The following is a 16,002-nucleotide window of genomic DNA, read 5'->3' on the forward strand; positions in this document are numbered from 1 at the left end:
AAAAAAAAAATCAAAGGAACTCTTTTACTAGTATGAATTAAACTCCGTCATCCATGGTATTTATTAAACTATGTTAAAACCCAAACACTAGAATATCATATAACTTTGAATGTATAATTTAATTTCACAAGGCTCAATCTTTTTAGTCTGCAACCCAAACAAATTAATACATGGTCCTAGTAATTTGGTATAAGATGGCAACCCTCAGCCCCTGTCAACCGACTGTGCTTTTGTGTTGTCCCCTGATTAGATGCACTTTCAGTGGATATTACCAATCCTTATTGCACAGATAAGTTCAGGAAACCAGTCCTTAAAGTGGTTGTAAACCCTTAAAAAAATTTCCAAAAAAAAAAAAAAAAAACAAACCTGCAAGACAAAGACATAATGAGCTAGTATGCATAGCATGCTAGCTCATTATGAATTACTTACCTGAGATTTGCTGCAGCGGTCCTCATTTACCGCTCCGGTGGCCGACATCTCTCCCGGGGGTTACTTCCGGGTATCGCAGCTCTGGCCAATCAGCGCCGGACCCGCGATACCCAGAGGTAACCCCCGGGAGAGATGTCGGCCGCTGGAGCGGTGAACGAGGACCACTGCAGCGGCTTCGATCTCAGGTAAGTAATTCATAATGAGCTAGTATGCTATGCATACTAGCTCATTATGCCTTTGTCTTGCAGGTTTGTTTCTTTTTTTTTGGAAATTTTTTAAAGGGTTTACAACCACTTTAAGGACTGGTTTCCTGAACTCATCTGTGCAATAAGGATTGGTGATATCCACTGAAAGTGCATCTAAGCAGGGGACAACACAAAAGCACAGTTGGTAGACAAGGACTGAGGGTTTCCATCTTATACCAAATTACTAGGACCGTGTATTAATTTGTTTAGGTTGAAGACTAAAAAGATTTAGCCTTGTGAAATTAAATTAATAATGCTTGCGGGAGCGGCCGGTAATGGCACAGTACAACTGAAGCAACGGCACGTATGCGCTGTTGCTTCAGTTTGCCTAAGTGCGCATGTGCCGATGACGTCGGCACATGCAAATACAGGGATATCTCCAAAAGGAAATATTAGGAAATATCCAGTGTAGCTACAGGTAAGCCTAATTAGAGGGTTGCCTGTAGTATAAAGTGGTTGTAAAGGGTTTACAACCACTTTAACAATGACATGAAGCTATTGCCAGAGCAAATACATGTCCACAGGAAGTGGGTAGAAGAGATCAGCAGCACTCAGATTTAAAAAAGAGATGCAAAAAGGTGAAAACTGCATTTTATGTCCTAGAAAATAGCAATTGCTTGTACACAGTGCTGTAGAAACAAAATGTCATACAGACAAGATTTAGATCTACATTATAACAGTCCATATACGGTACCTCCTCATTTGGGTAATGCTTCATGTATTCCTAGTTTGCTGAATAAAAATATGTAATTATAGTTAAATAACTTCCTGTTTTCAGCGAACCACAAAACTCTTGTTAGCAGGAATTATAACAGTGGTGGTAAATGCATCCCTTATTACAGGTTCTATATTTGTTTATAAAATTGAAAAGGCTAATTTTACCGAGTTCTTCTTCCATCCGCCTACAGCAAAAGAAGATTTTGGCAGTGAAGGACATATTGCGAAGGATGCTTATTGAAACATGTTTGTCTGTACTTATCTGAAAAACTTTTTTAGCATAATGGATGAAAATTGTTTCCTTTTGTGTTTCCATTTAGCATGGTACAGCTTTCAGGTTTGTTGAAAAAATTGCACGAAGAGAGTATTAGGATCCCTCTGTCCCTAGACTCCCTACAAACAATTACAGTTGGCGAATGAAGAACAGAGAAGGCTAAAAAAATATGTTTATGATTGGTGGACTTTTTGCTTTAAAAACAGTGCAGTGACTGTGGGCAGAGTGCAGTAGTTTTGAACTTTATCAGTCCTTTATACATATAAACCCACATATACTGTGGTTATAAGATTGTGGGATATTTTTTTATTTTTTTCCCCTTTTATTGGTTGAACTAGATGGACTTGTATCTTTTTTTTAACCAGACTAACTATGTAACTATTTTTAAAAAGATAAACATGGACAATTCAGAGTTCCATAAGTATAACATAGGCTTCATTGTCAGTGAGTGGCTGCATTTCCAAGTGTAGCATTACATCCCCCTTGTAGGAGCCGTGGGGATGATGGGTCCTCTGTTCTGCCATGACTCTTAACTGCTCGGTCCTCTCTGACACACTTGGTCATATACTAATGCCATTTACAACTGGGGACTTAAGGGTTAGTAAGCCATCCATCAAATAGTAATCCACAGAAAGTAGAGCACAGCAACTTGGAGGTGATTTATTCAAATGTATTAAGACAATACAAACAAATATGGGTTAAATCACTAAATATGTGGTTACACAGACTTGAAGGTGCTATAAAGGGTGAAAGGATCTATTATCCACTAGCTGGCACCTACAACATAGTAACTAGAGCCTATAAACAACCTGAACCAGTATAGAAGAATTGAAAGGGCCCTAGTATACACTTTATGCATACAACCTTAACAGCAGCGGGGTTTACACATTTCTAGTGTGGGGTTACCCCTGGAGTTGGTAGAAAGTACCTGGCGCCTAGTAGTTAACGTTGGCTGGCTTTCAGTAGGGCCCTTCTTTAGGTGGTGCATTGTCCCTTTAAGAACTTTTAAAGATCACAAAGGCTAAGCCACTAAGTAGGAGCAGTCTCTCTTTTGGCTAACCGTGTGTGGCAGGAGGTTAGGGTATGTACTTCAGTTTACCACATCCTGGCAGGTGGCTAATTTGGCCCCAACAGCTCCCCGTGATCAGGTCCCAGATCTTCTCTCAACTCAGTCTCTGAAGGCAGCTCCAGAAGGCTCAGGTGCAGGTCTGTCCCCTCTCCCTAATGTGGGGGAACAGACTCAGCAACAGGTCCTCTTAGCTCCTTTCTAACATGTCCGGTCCCTTGGCTGTGAGGCACAGACCCTGTTCACAGGTCTGTACCCAACACTCTGCCCATTCTCTAACAATTTACCCAGGAAAACAGTGAAAATTCTTCTCCTCCAGGTGCAAAGATTTATAAAAAGTATATGTATGCTTGGGTTGTAAATATGCTTATCTGACACAGCGTACATATACACACACATGTAAAAAAAAGGGGAGAAGGAGGGGGTGGGGCTGGGTGGATAAGCATATACATTATTTTAGACAAAAACTCTGTCATAAAGGGGAACAAATCATAATAATAGTAATTATATAAAATATATGTATATGTGTGTGTATATATATATATATATATATATATATATATATATATCCTGTTATATTAATAATCTTAATAATTTCTAGAGAAAACTGTAGATATTAATTGAGCATATTCAGAGAGGGAAGGGATTCTATTAGCCAATGGGGACATTGTGCTAAGTGCATAAGTGCAAACAAAGTTCATATGTGGCTGTCTGGCTGATATCCAATGTGAGTGGTAAGGATGAGCTCCAGCGTGTTTGCACACTTCACATGCAGAGCCCGCCAGGAAGTCGGCACAGCGATGCGCTAATCACAGGCAGTGAGACATTTCCCGATCTCTGCAGCCGCACATCGGGAAAATGTCTCACTGCCTGTGATTAGTGCAGCGCCGCACCAATTTCCTAGCAGGCTCTGCACGTTGAGTGTGCGAACACGCCGGAGCTCATCCTTAGTGAGTGGCTTCAAGTGCAGTATGGAGCATATGAATTGCACATTTGTTTTATTTGTTCAATCTGTTTATCTCAAATTACTGAATTGCACATTTGCACTTTATTTAGCAATTATTACGCATCAATAGCATTGAATTGCACTTTTGTGTAATATCTTTGTTTCCACAATTCAATTTATTGCTTTCATTTTTTTTTTGCACTTTGTTTGATACAGGATATCTGTGTATAGGCTCAAGCCTTGCACTAACTCAGCGCTGCCCTCTGTTATTTGTATTGCTCTCTGGTGCCCAGTATCGGGGTTATAGTGTACGGCTGCAGGGTATTTCATTATTTAATTAGTATATAATTTAATTCACCAAGCGCAGATATTATTTTACAGTTGTAATGTAAATGCCTGAAAAATATATGCAAGCTATTGAATGCAAATCAGCCCACATTGCATGGACACATTTCAAATCATTATCTACTAAATACCGGTTTCTTGAGCATGACCCAACCTACATTTAATCTTATTCAGTTTACTAATTGTAAATCTTCACTGAAACACCTCAAATGTAGTGTGTTCATGGCATAATATGTCCATGGGATGAAATGCTCAGGGCGTACTGACACTGGAAAAAAAGCTGATCATATTACTTAATGTCTGAAGATGTTGTTTTTTCCCCTGGGGACACGTGTAGGGCTTAGGTGTCCTTAAAGAAGGAAAGATGCTAATTAAAAATATAAGACAGGTGGTTTCAAACCTTATTAGAGTTATTAGAGATATTACTTGCACACAACCATGTGACTGCAGTGAATGGCCTGGAGATAATTTGACTAAGGCTAGACAGATGTTACATTAGCAGGTTTTATTCTAAATCACAGTGGGGTTGATTTACTAAAACTGGAGAGTGCAAAATCTGATGCAGCTCTGCATAGAAACCAATCAGCTTCCAGGTTTTATTGTCAAAGCTTATTTGAACAAGCAGAAGTTAGAAGCTGATTGGCTACAATGCACAGCTGCACCAGATTTTGTACTCTCAAATTTTAGTAAATGAACCCCAATGTAACTAAGTTGGCACGTAAATGTAACCTCACAAAATCAGATTTAGCAGTCATCTTTAGAAAATTGCATTCACCATTTTTGAATATAGTAAATTTCAGGCTTGTATACATAGGTATTTGTTCATGTGATAACCAATTTTCTTTCCACTCAAGCCAAAGGAAATGCAAAAGCAGCTTGTTGAGGATTGATGCAGCCTACAGGGAGATCAAATGCAGGTCAGATATACACTATATTGTCAAAAGTATTGGGACACCTGCCTTTTCACGCACAATAACTTTAATGGCATCCCAGTCTTAGTCCGTAGGGTTCAATATTGAGTTGGCCCACCCTTTGCAGCTATAACAGCTTCAACTCTTCTGGGAAGGCTGTCCACAAGATTTAGGAGTGTGTCTATGGGAATGTTTGACCATCCCTCCAGAAGCGCATTTGTGAGATCAGGCTCTGATGTTGGAAGAGAAGGCTTGGCTCGCAGTCTCTGCTCTAATTCATCCCAAAAGTGTTCTGTCGGGTTGAGGTAAGGACTGTGTGCAGGCCAATCAAGTTCCTCCACCCCAAACTCGGTCATCCATATCTTTATGGACCTTGCTTTGTGCACTCCCACGCAGTCATGTTGGAACAGGAAGGAGCCATCCCCATACTGTTCCCACAAAGCTGGGAGCATGAAATTGTCCAAAATGTCTTGGTATGCGGACGCCTGAAGAGTTCCCTTCACTGGAACTCAGGGGCCAAGCCCAACCCCTGAAAAACAACCCCACATCATAATCCCCCCTCCACCAAATGATTTGGTCCAGTTAACAAAGCAAGGTCCATAAAGACATGGATGAGTGAGTTTGGGGTGGAGGAACTTGACTGGCTTGCACAGAGTCCTGACCTTAACTCGATAGAACACCTTCGGGATGAATTAAAGCAGAGACTGCGAGCCAGGCCTTCTCGTCCACGTCCATGCCTGACCTCATAAATGTGCTTCTGGGAGAATGGTCAAACTTTCCCATAGACACACTCCTAAAATTGTGGACAGCCACTGTGCAGGCCAGTCCAGTGCCTTCACCCCAAACTCACTCATCCATGATTTTATGGACCTTGCTTTGTGCACTGGCCCAAATCATTTGGTGGAGGGGGGTTATGGTGTGGGGTTGTTTTTCAGGGGTTGGGCTTGGCCCCTGAGTTCCAGTGATGGGAGCCCTTAAGGCGTCAGCATACCAAGACATTTTGGACAATTTCATACTTTAACTTTGTGGGAACAGTTTGGGGATGGCCCTTTCCTATTCTAACATGACTGTGTGGGAGTGGACAAAGCAAGGTCCATAAAGACATGGATGAGCAAGTTTGCGGTGGAGGAACTTGATTGGCCTGCACAGAGTCCCGACCTCAACCCGATAAACCACCTTTGGGATGAATTAGAGTGGAGACTGCGAGCCAGGCCTTCTCATCCAACATTAGTGCCTGACCTCACAAAGCACTTCTGGAAGAATGGTCAAACATTCCCATAGACACACTACTAGACCGTGTGGACAGCCTTCCCAGAAGAGTTGAAGCTGTTATAGCTGCAAAGGGTGGGCCAACTCAATATAGAACCCTACGGACTAAGACTGAGGTGCCATTAAAGTTCATGTGTGCGTGTAAAGGCAGGTGTCCCAATACTATTGACAATATAGTGTATGTATGAGGAAACTCAAAAGCATTTTAGATGGAACTGAAATGCAAGTTGAAGGCACCAGAAAGTATACTGCATTTGCCGATTTACACAAGCCTGTCTTTACAGCAGTTTGTAAAAGGAACAGATGTTTGGCATTAATATAAAACAAAAGAAGTAGCCAAAAATCAAGAATTAAGGCGGTATCTAATTTGGCAAGAGGTTTCAGTTATTTTTTGTTTTCCTGTTGCCCCCTGGGCATAGTCAAGTGCAACAGTTTTGCAAATGTTATTGACAGACCTATCACTGTTTTTCACATAAGGCTACTCTATCAGCCGTAATAAACATTTCTACAGATACTTTAATAGGTGCCTACAGCAGCCCCTGAACGTTGCAGCTTTAACCAAATCCTGGACCATTCTGATAGGCAAAGCCCTGCCTTTTCCCACCCCTTTTTTCCTCCTGCATAAAGCTATTGGCCAGCAAAGCAACCCATCATATCTGTGGACCAATAGAAATATGTGGGGGTGGAAGTTATGAGCAAGCAGCAACACTACCTAAAAGTGTACAAACTCATATCAGAGCAGACTGGAGCTCTGCGGTAATTGCACAGGATTCTGCAGGTATTTGTGTGAACCTCTAGCTGAATGCACTTCATATCTGAAGAATTTTTTTTTTTTTGGACTGACAGAGCTTTTATTGAAAAACATGCAGAAGTAATCAGGGGCCCTTTTATAACATATTATGAAGATACTGTCAGACAGGAGATTAGCTCCTGTAGCAAGTTGAGACTGTAAACCTAGGGTACCAATTGGAGACCCAGGGCAGGAGCCCTAATCTAGTGATGTCAGTGGGTCTGGAATATTTTCACTTGCCTGTAGAATTTCAGATCTCTCCATTTCTGGCATGAAAAAAAATAGCAACCATGTGTAGAGTTTTGATTTTTATAAGCTCTTATTTGCTTATAGAAGAATTATATTCAAAACCTTTTTTTTCTTTATTTTGGATAGAGCAAGGGAGGGTTATCACCCCTGTAACGTTTATTTTTGCCATCTTTATCCCACTGGGGGGATTTACCTTCACTTCCTGTCCCATAGCCAAACAAGAAGTGAGAGGAAATCCCTGCAAATTAAGAGAATCTCTTCGGGACCCCCAGATCACCAGAACTGGTGTCCCCATTTGAAGATTTCCCCTCTGTTACTTTTCTAGGGACAACCCAAATTTTGGGGTTTTCTTTCACTTTCACTTTTAACGATAATGGTAAACGGAACAAATAGAGAGGGTGACTCTCCCTAAGGGCAGAACAGACAGTATTAAAAACTTAAAGGCGTTCTAATCCATCTCCTCTCTTTCAAAAAAAAAAAAAGTTTTGCTTTTATGATTTAGGCTGGGTTCACACTATTGCTAATCGGATGCAGTTTTCCTCCGCATCTAATTTGCATGTCAGGAGATTGTGACTGGCTCTCTATGGAGCCGGTTCACACATCTCCACAGCAGCTCTGGAGCAAATTGCACAGGAGCCCTGTGTGTCTTTTGGTCCGTTTCAGGTCCGAATTCAGCCAAAAATGTTGGGCTGAAATTGGACCTGAAATGGTGAATTGAGACGCATCGGACCTCCTGCTGTGAGCCACTGCGTTCTCCAGTGTGAACCCAGCCTTGTGGAAGTGGATGTAACCTCAGACATGAAATATAAAAAAAAGCATATCCCTCTTATACTTCTGTTAATTAAAAGCATTAAGTGTCATATCTGTCTGCTGCTATCAGCATAAAACACATCTAACGAGGTTTCCTGACACCAAGAGAAAAATGGTGACAGGGGAGGTATCTCCAGCAGATTGACAGTGCTCTGTTCCTGTGTGCTGTGTGAAGAGGGGGGGAGGGGTCTCCCCCCTCCAATCAGCTCTCATAGCTCTCCTCACTGAGCTCTGCAGTGTGTAACTTCAAATCTCTGACCCCTTTTTTCTGAACTCTCAGACAAGTGTATAAATTCAGCACTGTGAATGTATTGAAGAGAAGACTGCAAATAAACAGGTGTAGCTTATGTAGCAGGATTTGTTTAATCTCTGTATATCACCTGAGGATAGTCCCTTCACTGTGTATACAGTATGTAAGGGATTACAACCACTTTAAATATGTTTCAGAGTAGCTCCCATGGCTCTCCACAGATCTCTAGAGGTAGGCCTAGGCACTTCTAGAGGCTACTTTGCATTGATAGTATAACAAGTTTAGTGTCACTGTAAGTGGAATGTTACAGCTCCAAACATTAATAAGGAAATTATTTTAACGAATCATGGTGTGAATAGTTTCCAACTATCCCAAGGGTTTTTTCATGTAGTTTAGGTGTCCGTTTATGAAGCAGTGAAGAAATGTCACTGCTTCATTCTCTGGCATTCTCAGAGGAGAATTTTCTCCTGTGTGTGCCAGTTTATGAAGTGGTGTAGATCATGTCTCCTTTGGAGAAGTGATCAAGAAATGCTTAAAACAGTGGAGAACGGTCCCTGATACTGGAATCTCATGATAGTTTATGAGATTACAGCACCAGAAATTCACAGAAACACGGAGATTTTAGTTTATTAAGCAGTGATAAATTATCACCGCTCAGAACACAGAAAAGACGGCGTGGTTAATGCTATTAAAATAAAAAGTCCCCATACATTTTATATATATATATATATATATATATATATATATATATATATATATATATATATATATACACACACACAGTGGGGACGGAAAGTATTCAGACCCCCTCAATTATATGGTTTTGGTAAATCTGAAGGAAAAACTGAAAATCTGATAGTGTGTATGGGGCTTAACGAGTCACATGACACCGGGGAGGGAACATTGTTAATAGGGCCCAATTTGGCCATTTTCACTTAGGGGTATACTCACTTTTGTTGCCAGAGGTTTAGACATTAATGGCTGTGTGTTGAGTTATTTTGAGGGGACAGCAAATTTACACTGTTATACAAGCTGTACACTCACTACTTTACAGTGTAACAAAGTGTCATTTCTTCAGTGTTGTCACATGAAAAGATGGAATAGAATATTTACAAAAATGTGAGGGGTGTACTCACTTAAGTGAGATACTGTATATACAGTGGGGACAGAAAGTATTCTGGTCGTCCCAAACATCTTCCATTTAAGGATTATGGAGGCCACTGTGGTCTTAGGAACCTAAAGTGCAGCAGAAATGTTTTTGTAACCTTGGCCAGATCTGTGCCTTGCCACAATTCTGTCTCTGAGCTCTTCAGGCAGTTCCTTTGACCTCATCATTCTCATTTGCTCTGACATGCACTGTGAGCTGTAAGGTCTTATATAGACAGGTGTGTGGCTTTCCTAATCAAGTCCAATCAGTATAATCAAACACAGCTGGACTCAAATGAAGGTGTAGAACCATCTCAAGGATGATCAGAAGAAATGGACAGCACCTGTCAATATGGGATGCTGTGTGTACATTAATGAGGAAAAAATGAACTTAAATGATTTTAGCAAATGGCTGCAATATAACAAAGAGTGAAAAATTTAAGGGGGTCTGAGTACTTTCTGTCCCCACTGTGTATACAGTATCTCACAAAAGTGAGTACACCCCTCACATTTTTGTAAATATTCTATTCCATCTTTTCATGTGACAACACTGAAGAAATGACACTTTGTTACACTGTAAATTAGTGAGTGTACAGCTTGTATAACAGTGTAAATTTGCTGTCCCCTCAAAATAACTCAACACACAGCCATTAATGTCTAAACCGCTGGCAACAAAAGTGAGTACACCCCTAAGTGAAAATGGCCAAATTGGGCCCTATTAACAATGTTCCCTCCCCGGTGTCATGTGACTCGTTAAGCCCCATACACACTATCAGATTTTCAGTTTTCAGTTTTTCCTTCAGATTTACCAAAACCATATAATATGAGGTCAAACCTTAGGAGTTTCAATGTGTATGCAATCAGGCAGGACCTTGCACTACATGGTTTTGGTAAATCTGAAAGGAAAACTCAGCAGAAAATCTGATAGTGTGTATGGGGCTTACGTGTTACAAGGTCTCAGGTGTGAATGGGGAGCAGGTGTGTTAAATTTGGTGTTATCACTCTCACTCTTTCATACTGGTCACTGGAAGTTCAACATGCCACCTCATGGCAAAGAACTCTCTGAGGATCTGAAAAAAAGAATTGTTGCTCTACATAAAGATTGCCCAAGCTATAAGAAGATTGCCAAGACCCTAAAACTGAGCTGCAGTGCGGTGGCCAAGAGACCATACATCGGTTTAACAGGACAGGTTTCACTCAGAACAGGCCTCGCCATGGTTGACCAAAGCAGTTGAGTGCACATGCTCAGCATCATATCCAGAGGTTGTCTTTGGGAAATAGATGTATAAGTGCTGCCAGCATTGCTGCAGAGGTTGAAGGGGTGGGGGGTCAGCCTGTCAGTGCCCAGACCATACACCGCACACTGCATCAAATTGGTCTCCATGGCTGTCGTCCCAGAAGGAAGCCTCTTCTAAAGATGATGCACAAGAAGTCCTTCAAACAGTTTGCTGAAGACAAGCAGACTAAGGACATGGATTACTGGAACCATGTCCTGTGGTCTAATGAGACCAAGATAAACTTATTTGGTTCAGATGGTGTCAAGCGTGTGTGGTGAGATCCAGGTGAGGAGTACAAAGACAAGTGTGTCTTGCCTACAGTCAGGAGCGTCATAGTCTGGGGCTGCATGAGTGCTGCCGGAACTGGGGAGCTACAGTTCATTGAGGGAACCATGAATGCCAACATGTACTGTGACATACTGAACAAGAGCATGATCCCCTCCCTTCAGAGACTGGGCCGCAGAGCAGTATTCCAACATGATAACGACCCCAAACACACCTCCAAGACGACCACTGCCTAGCTAAAGAAGCTGAGAGTAAAGGTGATGGACTGACCAAGCATGTCTCCAGACCTAAACCCTATTGAGCATCTGTGGGGCATCCTCAAACAGAAGGTGGAGGAGTGCAAGATCTCTAACATCCACCAGCTCCGTGATGACATCATAGAGGAGTGGAAGAGGACTCCGGTGGCAACCTGTGAAGCTCTGGTGAACTCCATGCCCAAGAGGGTTAAGGCAGTGCTGGAAAATAATGGTGGCCACACAAAATATTGATACTTTGGGCCCAATTCGGACATTTTCACTTAGGGGTGTACTCACTTTTTGTTGGCAGCGGTTTACACATTAATGGCTGTGTGTTGAGTTATTTTGAGGGGACAACAAATTTACACTGTTATACAAGCTGTACACTCATTACTTTACATTGTAGCAAAGTGTAATTTCTTCAGTGTTGTCACATTTAATAAAATATTTACAAAAATGTGAGGGGTGTACTCACTTTTGTGAGATACTGTGTATATGTGTATATATATATATATAATATACACACACACACATTATTTATATATATATATATATATATATATATACACATACATATGACAGGGGGGCATTGTTACTGAGCGAAGTATAAGGAAGTTAATAATCTTCATTCTTCCCCCTCAGATCCCCGGGATTCTCTCTTCTCTCCCCAATTCTCCACCTCTGAGCTGGTGAATCGGGGAGTGTGAATTGTGACACAGATCGCGAGTAAACAGCTGAGATCGCAGCTTCATAAATTGGTTGTTTCTGTGTCAGTCAATGAGGATTCTCTGTGTGTGGAGATCATTGGTGGGAGAACATGTTCAAACTTGTTCTCCCCCCCATTATCTCTGTTTCATAAACTGTTTATGGACTGTGATCAGCGGCGATCCTCGGGATCTGGGCTGTTCACAGTTTCATAAACGGACACCTATGTCTTACTGGATTTTTTTTTTGTTGGTAAAAATAGAGCATATTAAAAGCAAGAGAAAAACCATAACTTTGTTATGTCAATTGTAGAACATTTTATTTACTTAACAGTGTACACAACAAAAATATGTAGAGCCTCTGTACTTTCTATATTCTGTTTGAGTCCATTTTTAACTAAGACTAGCAATATTAGCCTATAGTATGAATGGGGACATTCAAAAAGGTGATGGTAACCCCGTGAATATGTCTGTTTTGTATGTTATCATCTTTTTATCATCATATCTTGCTAAAACCAGTCTTTTATAGCATTTATGAGCTAGTCAACAGTTACATGTATTGTGGGCTACTCACTTTAGATAGTGATAAAGAAACATGGGCATCTGTTATCTTTTCCAGCCACTGCAAAAGTATGTCTTTGGGATTTGTTTATCATCATAGTTAAGGTTCTTTGAGACTAGTCTGTTCCAAAGAATTTGTGTTAATATGCATTTTTTGTGTTAAGGGAACGTATTCAAATAATTGGGCAGCTAATGCATTAGAGCAGACCAAAAAAACAAGTACTATTGTTTCCAATGCAGTGCACCACAGTGCATGCTAGTGTGTTACCGTAAATTGTGATGCACTGCATTGGGTTTATGCTATGGGGTACCATGGGATGTAGCAAAGCTGGGGGCTATTTTTGTATTTTTGGGAAAGAGACTTGTAGTCTGATGCTGGAGCTAGTTCTGTGTTCATAATATACAGTGTATAAAACTGTGTATGTTAGCCCATTCATATGTAATAAGGGGGCAGACAAGTTAGACAAAGGTCAGGCATTAAAGGAGTGTGGGATGGGCGGAGGACTATAGCAGATGATAAGGAGATTTCAATGATACCAATAACCATGGGCAATTACAGTACTATTTGTACTGCAAAAAATATATGCAAAACACAAGTACAAAATGCAACAATGGATGTGTTTGTTCTCCGATGCCAGAACACTGCAAAGCAAAATGGAGATTTGGATGGAGAGTACGGTGATGCTGAGGCATTATGCTGAGCTGCGTATAGGTATGCATACTTCAAAGGTATTAGGCTTTGCTACGGGTTACCCAGTGTAGGAGAACTGGGTAAAGTGCAGAGAAGGGCAACCAAACTGATACGAGGCATGGAGGAGCTCAGCTATGAGGAGAGGAAAGATTCCTTCTTGAGAAGAGGCAATTAAAGGGGGGGGGGGTGATCATCATCATGGATTTGTGTCTTTTTTTAAACCTGCATTACTATGTAACTATGTAAGGTGATTATTGGCTGTGTTGTGATTTTTGAATAGCTTAATTGTTGTTTTCCAGTCAGGCTGTGTCGTATAATTAGTTACACATATAATTCATTTATCTATATTTGTTTAATCTAGGTGCGCCCTCCAAGGCCTAATGTTCCTCGACGTCCCAAAAGCAATGCAGTTGTGGAGAGCCCCGACCAGTAAGTGCCAAGATTCATCCTTGTCTTTGGTATACCATGGGAGGTTTGCACAGTGTTTTTCTATGTTAGCCTGTCCCCAACTAGTACATTGTGTCCTTTTAGCTGGAGCTTCTCATTGCTGGGAACTTAAAGAAGGATTCTCTACTCTCATTTAACGCTGATACTCACAATGTACCTGACTCACATACTGTGCCATAATTACACAGTGGCAATATCCGAGCACTAATAGATAACACTTTGTGTTCTATCACATCCACTGTAAAAGGTGGCATCATTTTTACACAATTTGGATAAGAAGTATTAATAAGCATCAGTACATCTCATACAGCTGGAAATTTGAAATCCAGGCTGAACAAAGATTGTCTAAATACAAGAGGCATGTGCATTCCTACTTGGTATCCCATGTTTCATATCTGTGAAGGCGTTTCCCTTTACAGACTGTCCCCGGGTTACAAACAAGACAGAGACTGTAGGTTTGTTCTTAAGTTAAATCTGTTTGTAATTTGGAACAGGTACATTTTTTTAAGTGTAGCTCCAGCCAAAAAAATCGATTTTTAAGCTTTTTGGAAAACATAGGGAAGGGTTATCACCCCTGTAACATTTGTTTTGCTGTCTGTGCCCCTGTTCAGAAGATTTCACCTCACTTTCTGTCCCAATGACTATTGGATTTTGAAAATTTTGGGTTATTCGGGAAACAAGGATTGGTGATAAAACATCAGTGAAGGTACCTTTTTCCCATAATAACTCTTACAGGAGAGAATTTCCCTTCCTAGGGGTAGCTTTCCTCTCACTTCCTGTTGTCTCCCTCCGTTTGTAAGTAAGAGTCGTTTGTAAGTCGGATGTAAGTGTAAGTAGGGGACCGCCTGTATAAAGGCAAGTCATTGTCTCATTGTGCAAGATGACTGGTCACTGGTTTTCTGACTGCAGCCTGTAGTGGCTTTTGAGGAATATATTTAAATGGATGTTTTTGTGTGTGAAGTTGAGCTTTAACCATTTGACTGTGTACCACATGGAAGTTAAAGTGTTAAAATGGGTTCACAGCTGCAGTAACAGCAGAAAACTTGTTTTAAGTTTCTTCTGCAGGTTCTGCTGTACATTGAACTGATCTGAGTGGCTGTAAAGCCTCCAATCACTTCTATATAATGTATAAGGTGCTGCCCCCCACCTCCTACAGTGCTTCCTGGGCTCCCCACAACCACAAAAATATTGACAGGATGATGTCCTTGTGTGCACCTTGCGTTCATAAATGCAGATTGTTCAACACTTATTGGGTATTGCCATGTGTTCCAAAGTGAAAGGAATAATGTTAGAGCCATTATTTACAATTAAAGTGACACAAAAAATATCCTTATTCTTCAATATACACACCCACTATTTAATTACTCTGCAATCTATTTTTCATGAAATAATTTCTTATTGTGTTTTACTGACATTCTCCTTGAGTTCCAGAACCCTCCCTTTCCATTTGTTTGTAGCATGGAATGCACATTAGTTGTGGTCACGTACACTGCTCTATGCACACTACAAATCCCATAGTTCACATTCCATCTCAGAAGTGAGCAAGAGAGGGTGGCTATATTAGCACATACAGTGGGACATGGAAAATGAACACAGTCACCCTCTAACAGGAAATCAGATTACAGCAGCAAATAAAGAGATTTTGAGGAGGTTGAGAGCAATAGAAGGTACTTTTTGAGTTAAGAATACATACTTGAATAGAATACTATATATGTTTTTTTAAAGCAGGTTATTGTCACTCTAAATGTTTGCCTTTGCCTAGGGGTAGAGGAATAAGGAATAATACCTAATTCTTCGCTCCAGGGGTGCGACCAGTCCTACTAAGCCTCCACTCTAAGGCCCCTTGAACAGTGCACAGGGCTCTGGCAGAGGGCACAGGTGCAACGGCAGCCTGTCAATTTCTATGAGAATCTGATAGCTGCTGCGGCTGGACGATACATCTACTAGAACTTTAGGTTTAGGACAGTATGTGCCCGGGACGAATGCTCTAAACACATTCTTTATTGTCACTTTAAATTGATGAGCTGCAAAGATTATTTATGAAGAATTTTGAGGTATCTCCACATTCCGCCATTTTATAGGCACAGTCTATTTTAGGCTTGATATTTCTGGTATCTATGCACGTGACGCAGTCTCATCTTTTATTTGAAAAAATTAGGATTGCATTGTTTGTGTGTGATAATATTATTTATATGTATTTTATTTTTGCTGAAATAAGCAGCTTAATAAACAGTTGCTTAAATATCGTGCAGCATAAAAATTTTAAACTACAGCTTTATTCTGCAGGACCTCGACCATTAAAAAATTTGATTGTTTGGGGGGTTTACACGATGGTTAACTAAAATATGTTTCTC

At 40.7% G+C, this 16,002-nt stretch overlaps 1 protein-coding gene across 6 annotated transcripts in view; it reads left to right on the forward strand.

The window, feature by feature from the left end:
* The window catches only part of DENND1A (DENN domain containing 1A), a 1,561,519-nt gene that overhangs the window by 1,487,428 nt on the left and 58,089 nt on the right, over positions 1-16,002 (forward strand). For all 6 annotated transcript variants that reach the window (XM_073600371.1, XM_073600373.1, XM_073600372.1 and 3 more), the window contains one exon: positions 13,563-13,630. In XM_073600371.1, the coding sequence (XP_073456472.1) occupies positions 13,563-13,630 (68 nt within the window). The remainder of the gene's footprint in view (positions 1-13,562; positions 13,631-16,002) is intronic.

This window comes from Aquarana catesbeiana, linkage group LG09, assembly GCF_042186555.1.
Source record: "Aquarana catesbeiana isolate 2022-GZ linkage group LG09, ASM4218655v1, whole genome shotgun sequence".
Taxonomy (NCBI): Eukaryota; Metazoa; Chordata; class Amphibia; order Anura; family Ranidae; genus Aquarana; species Aquarana catesbeiana.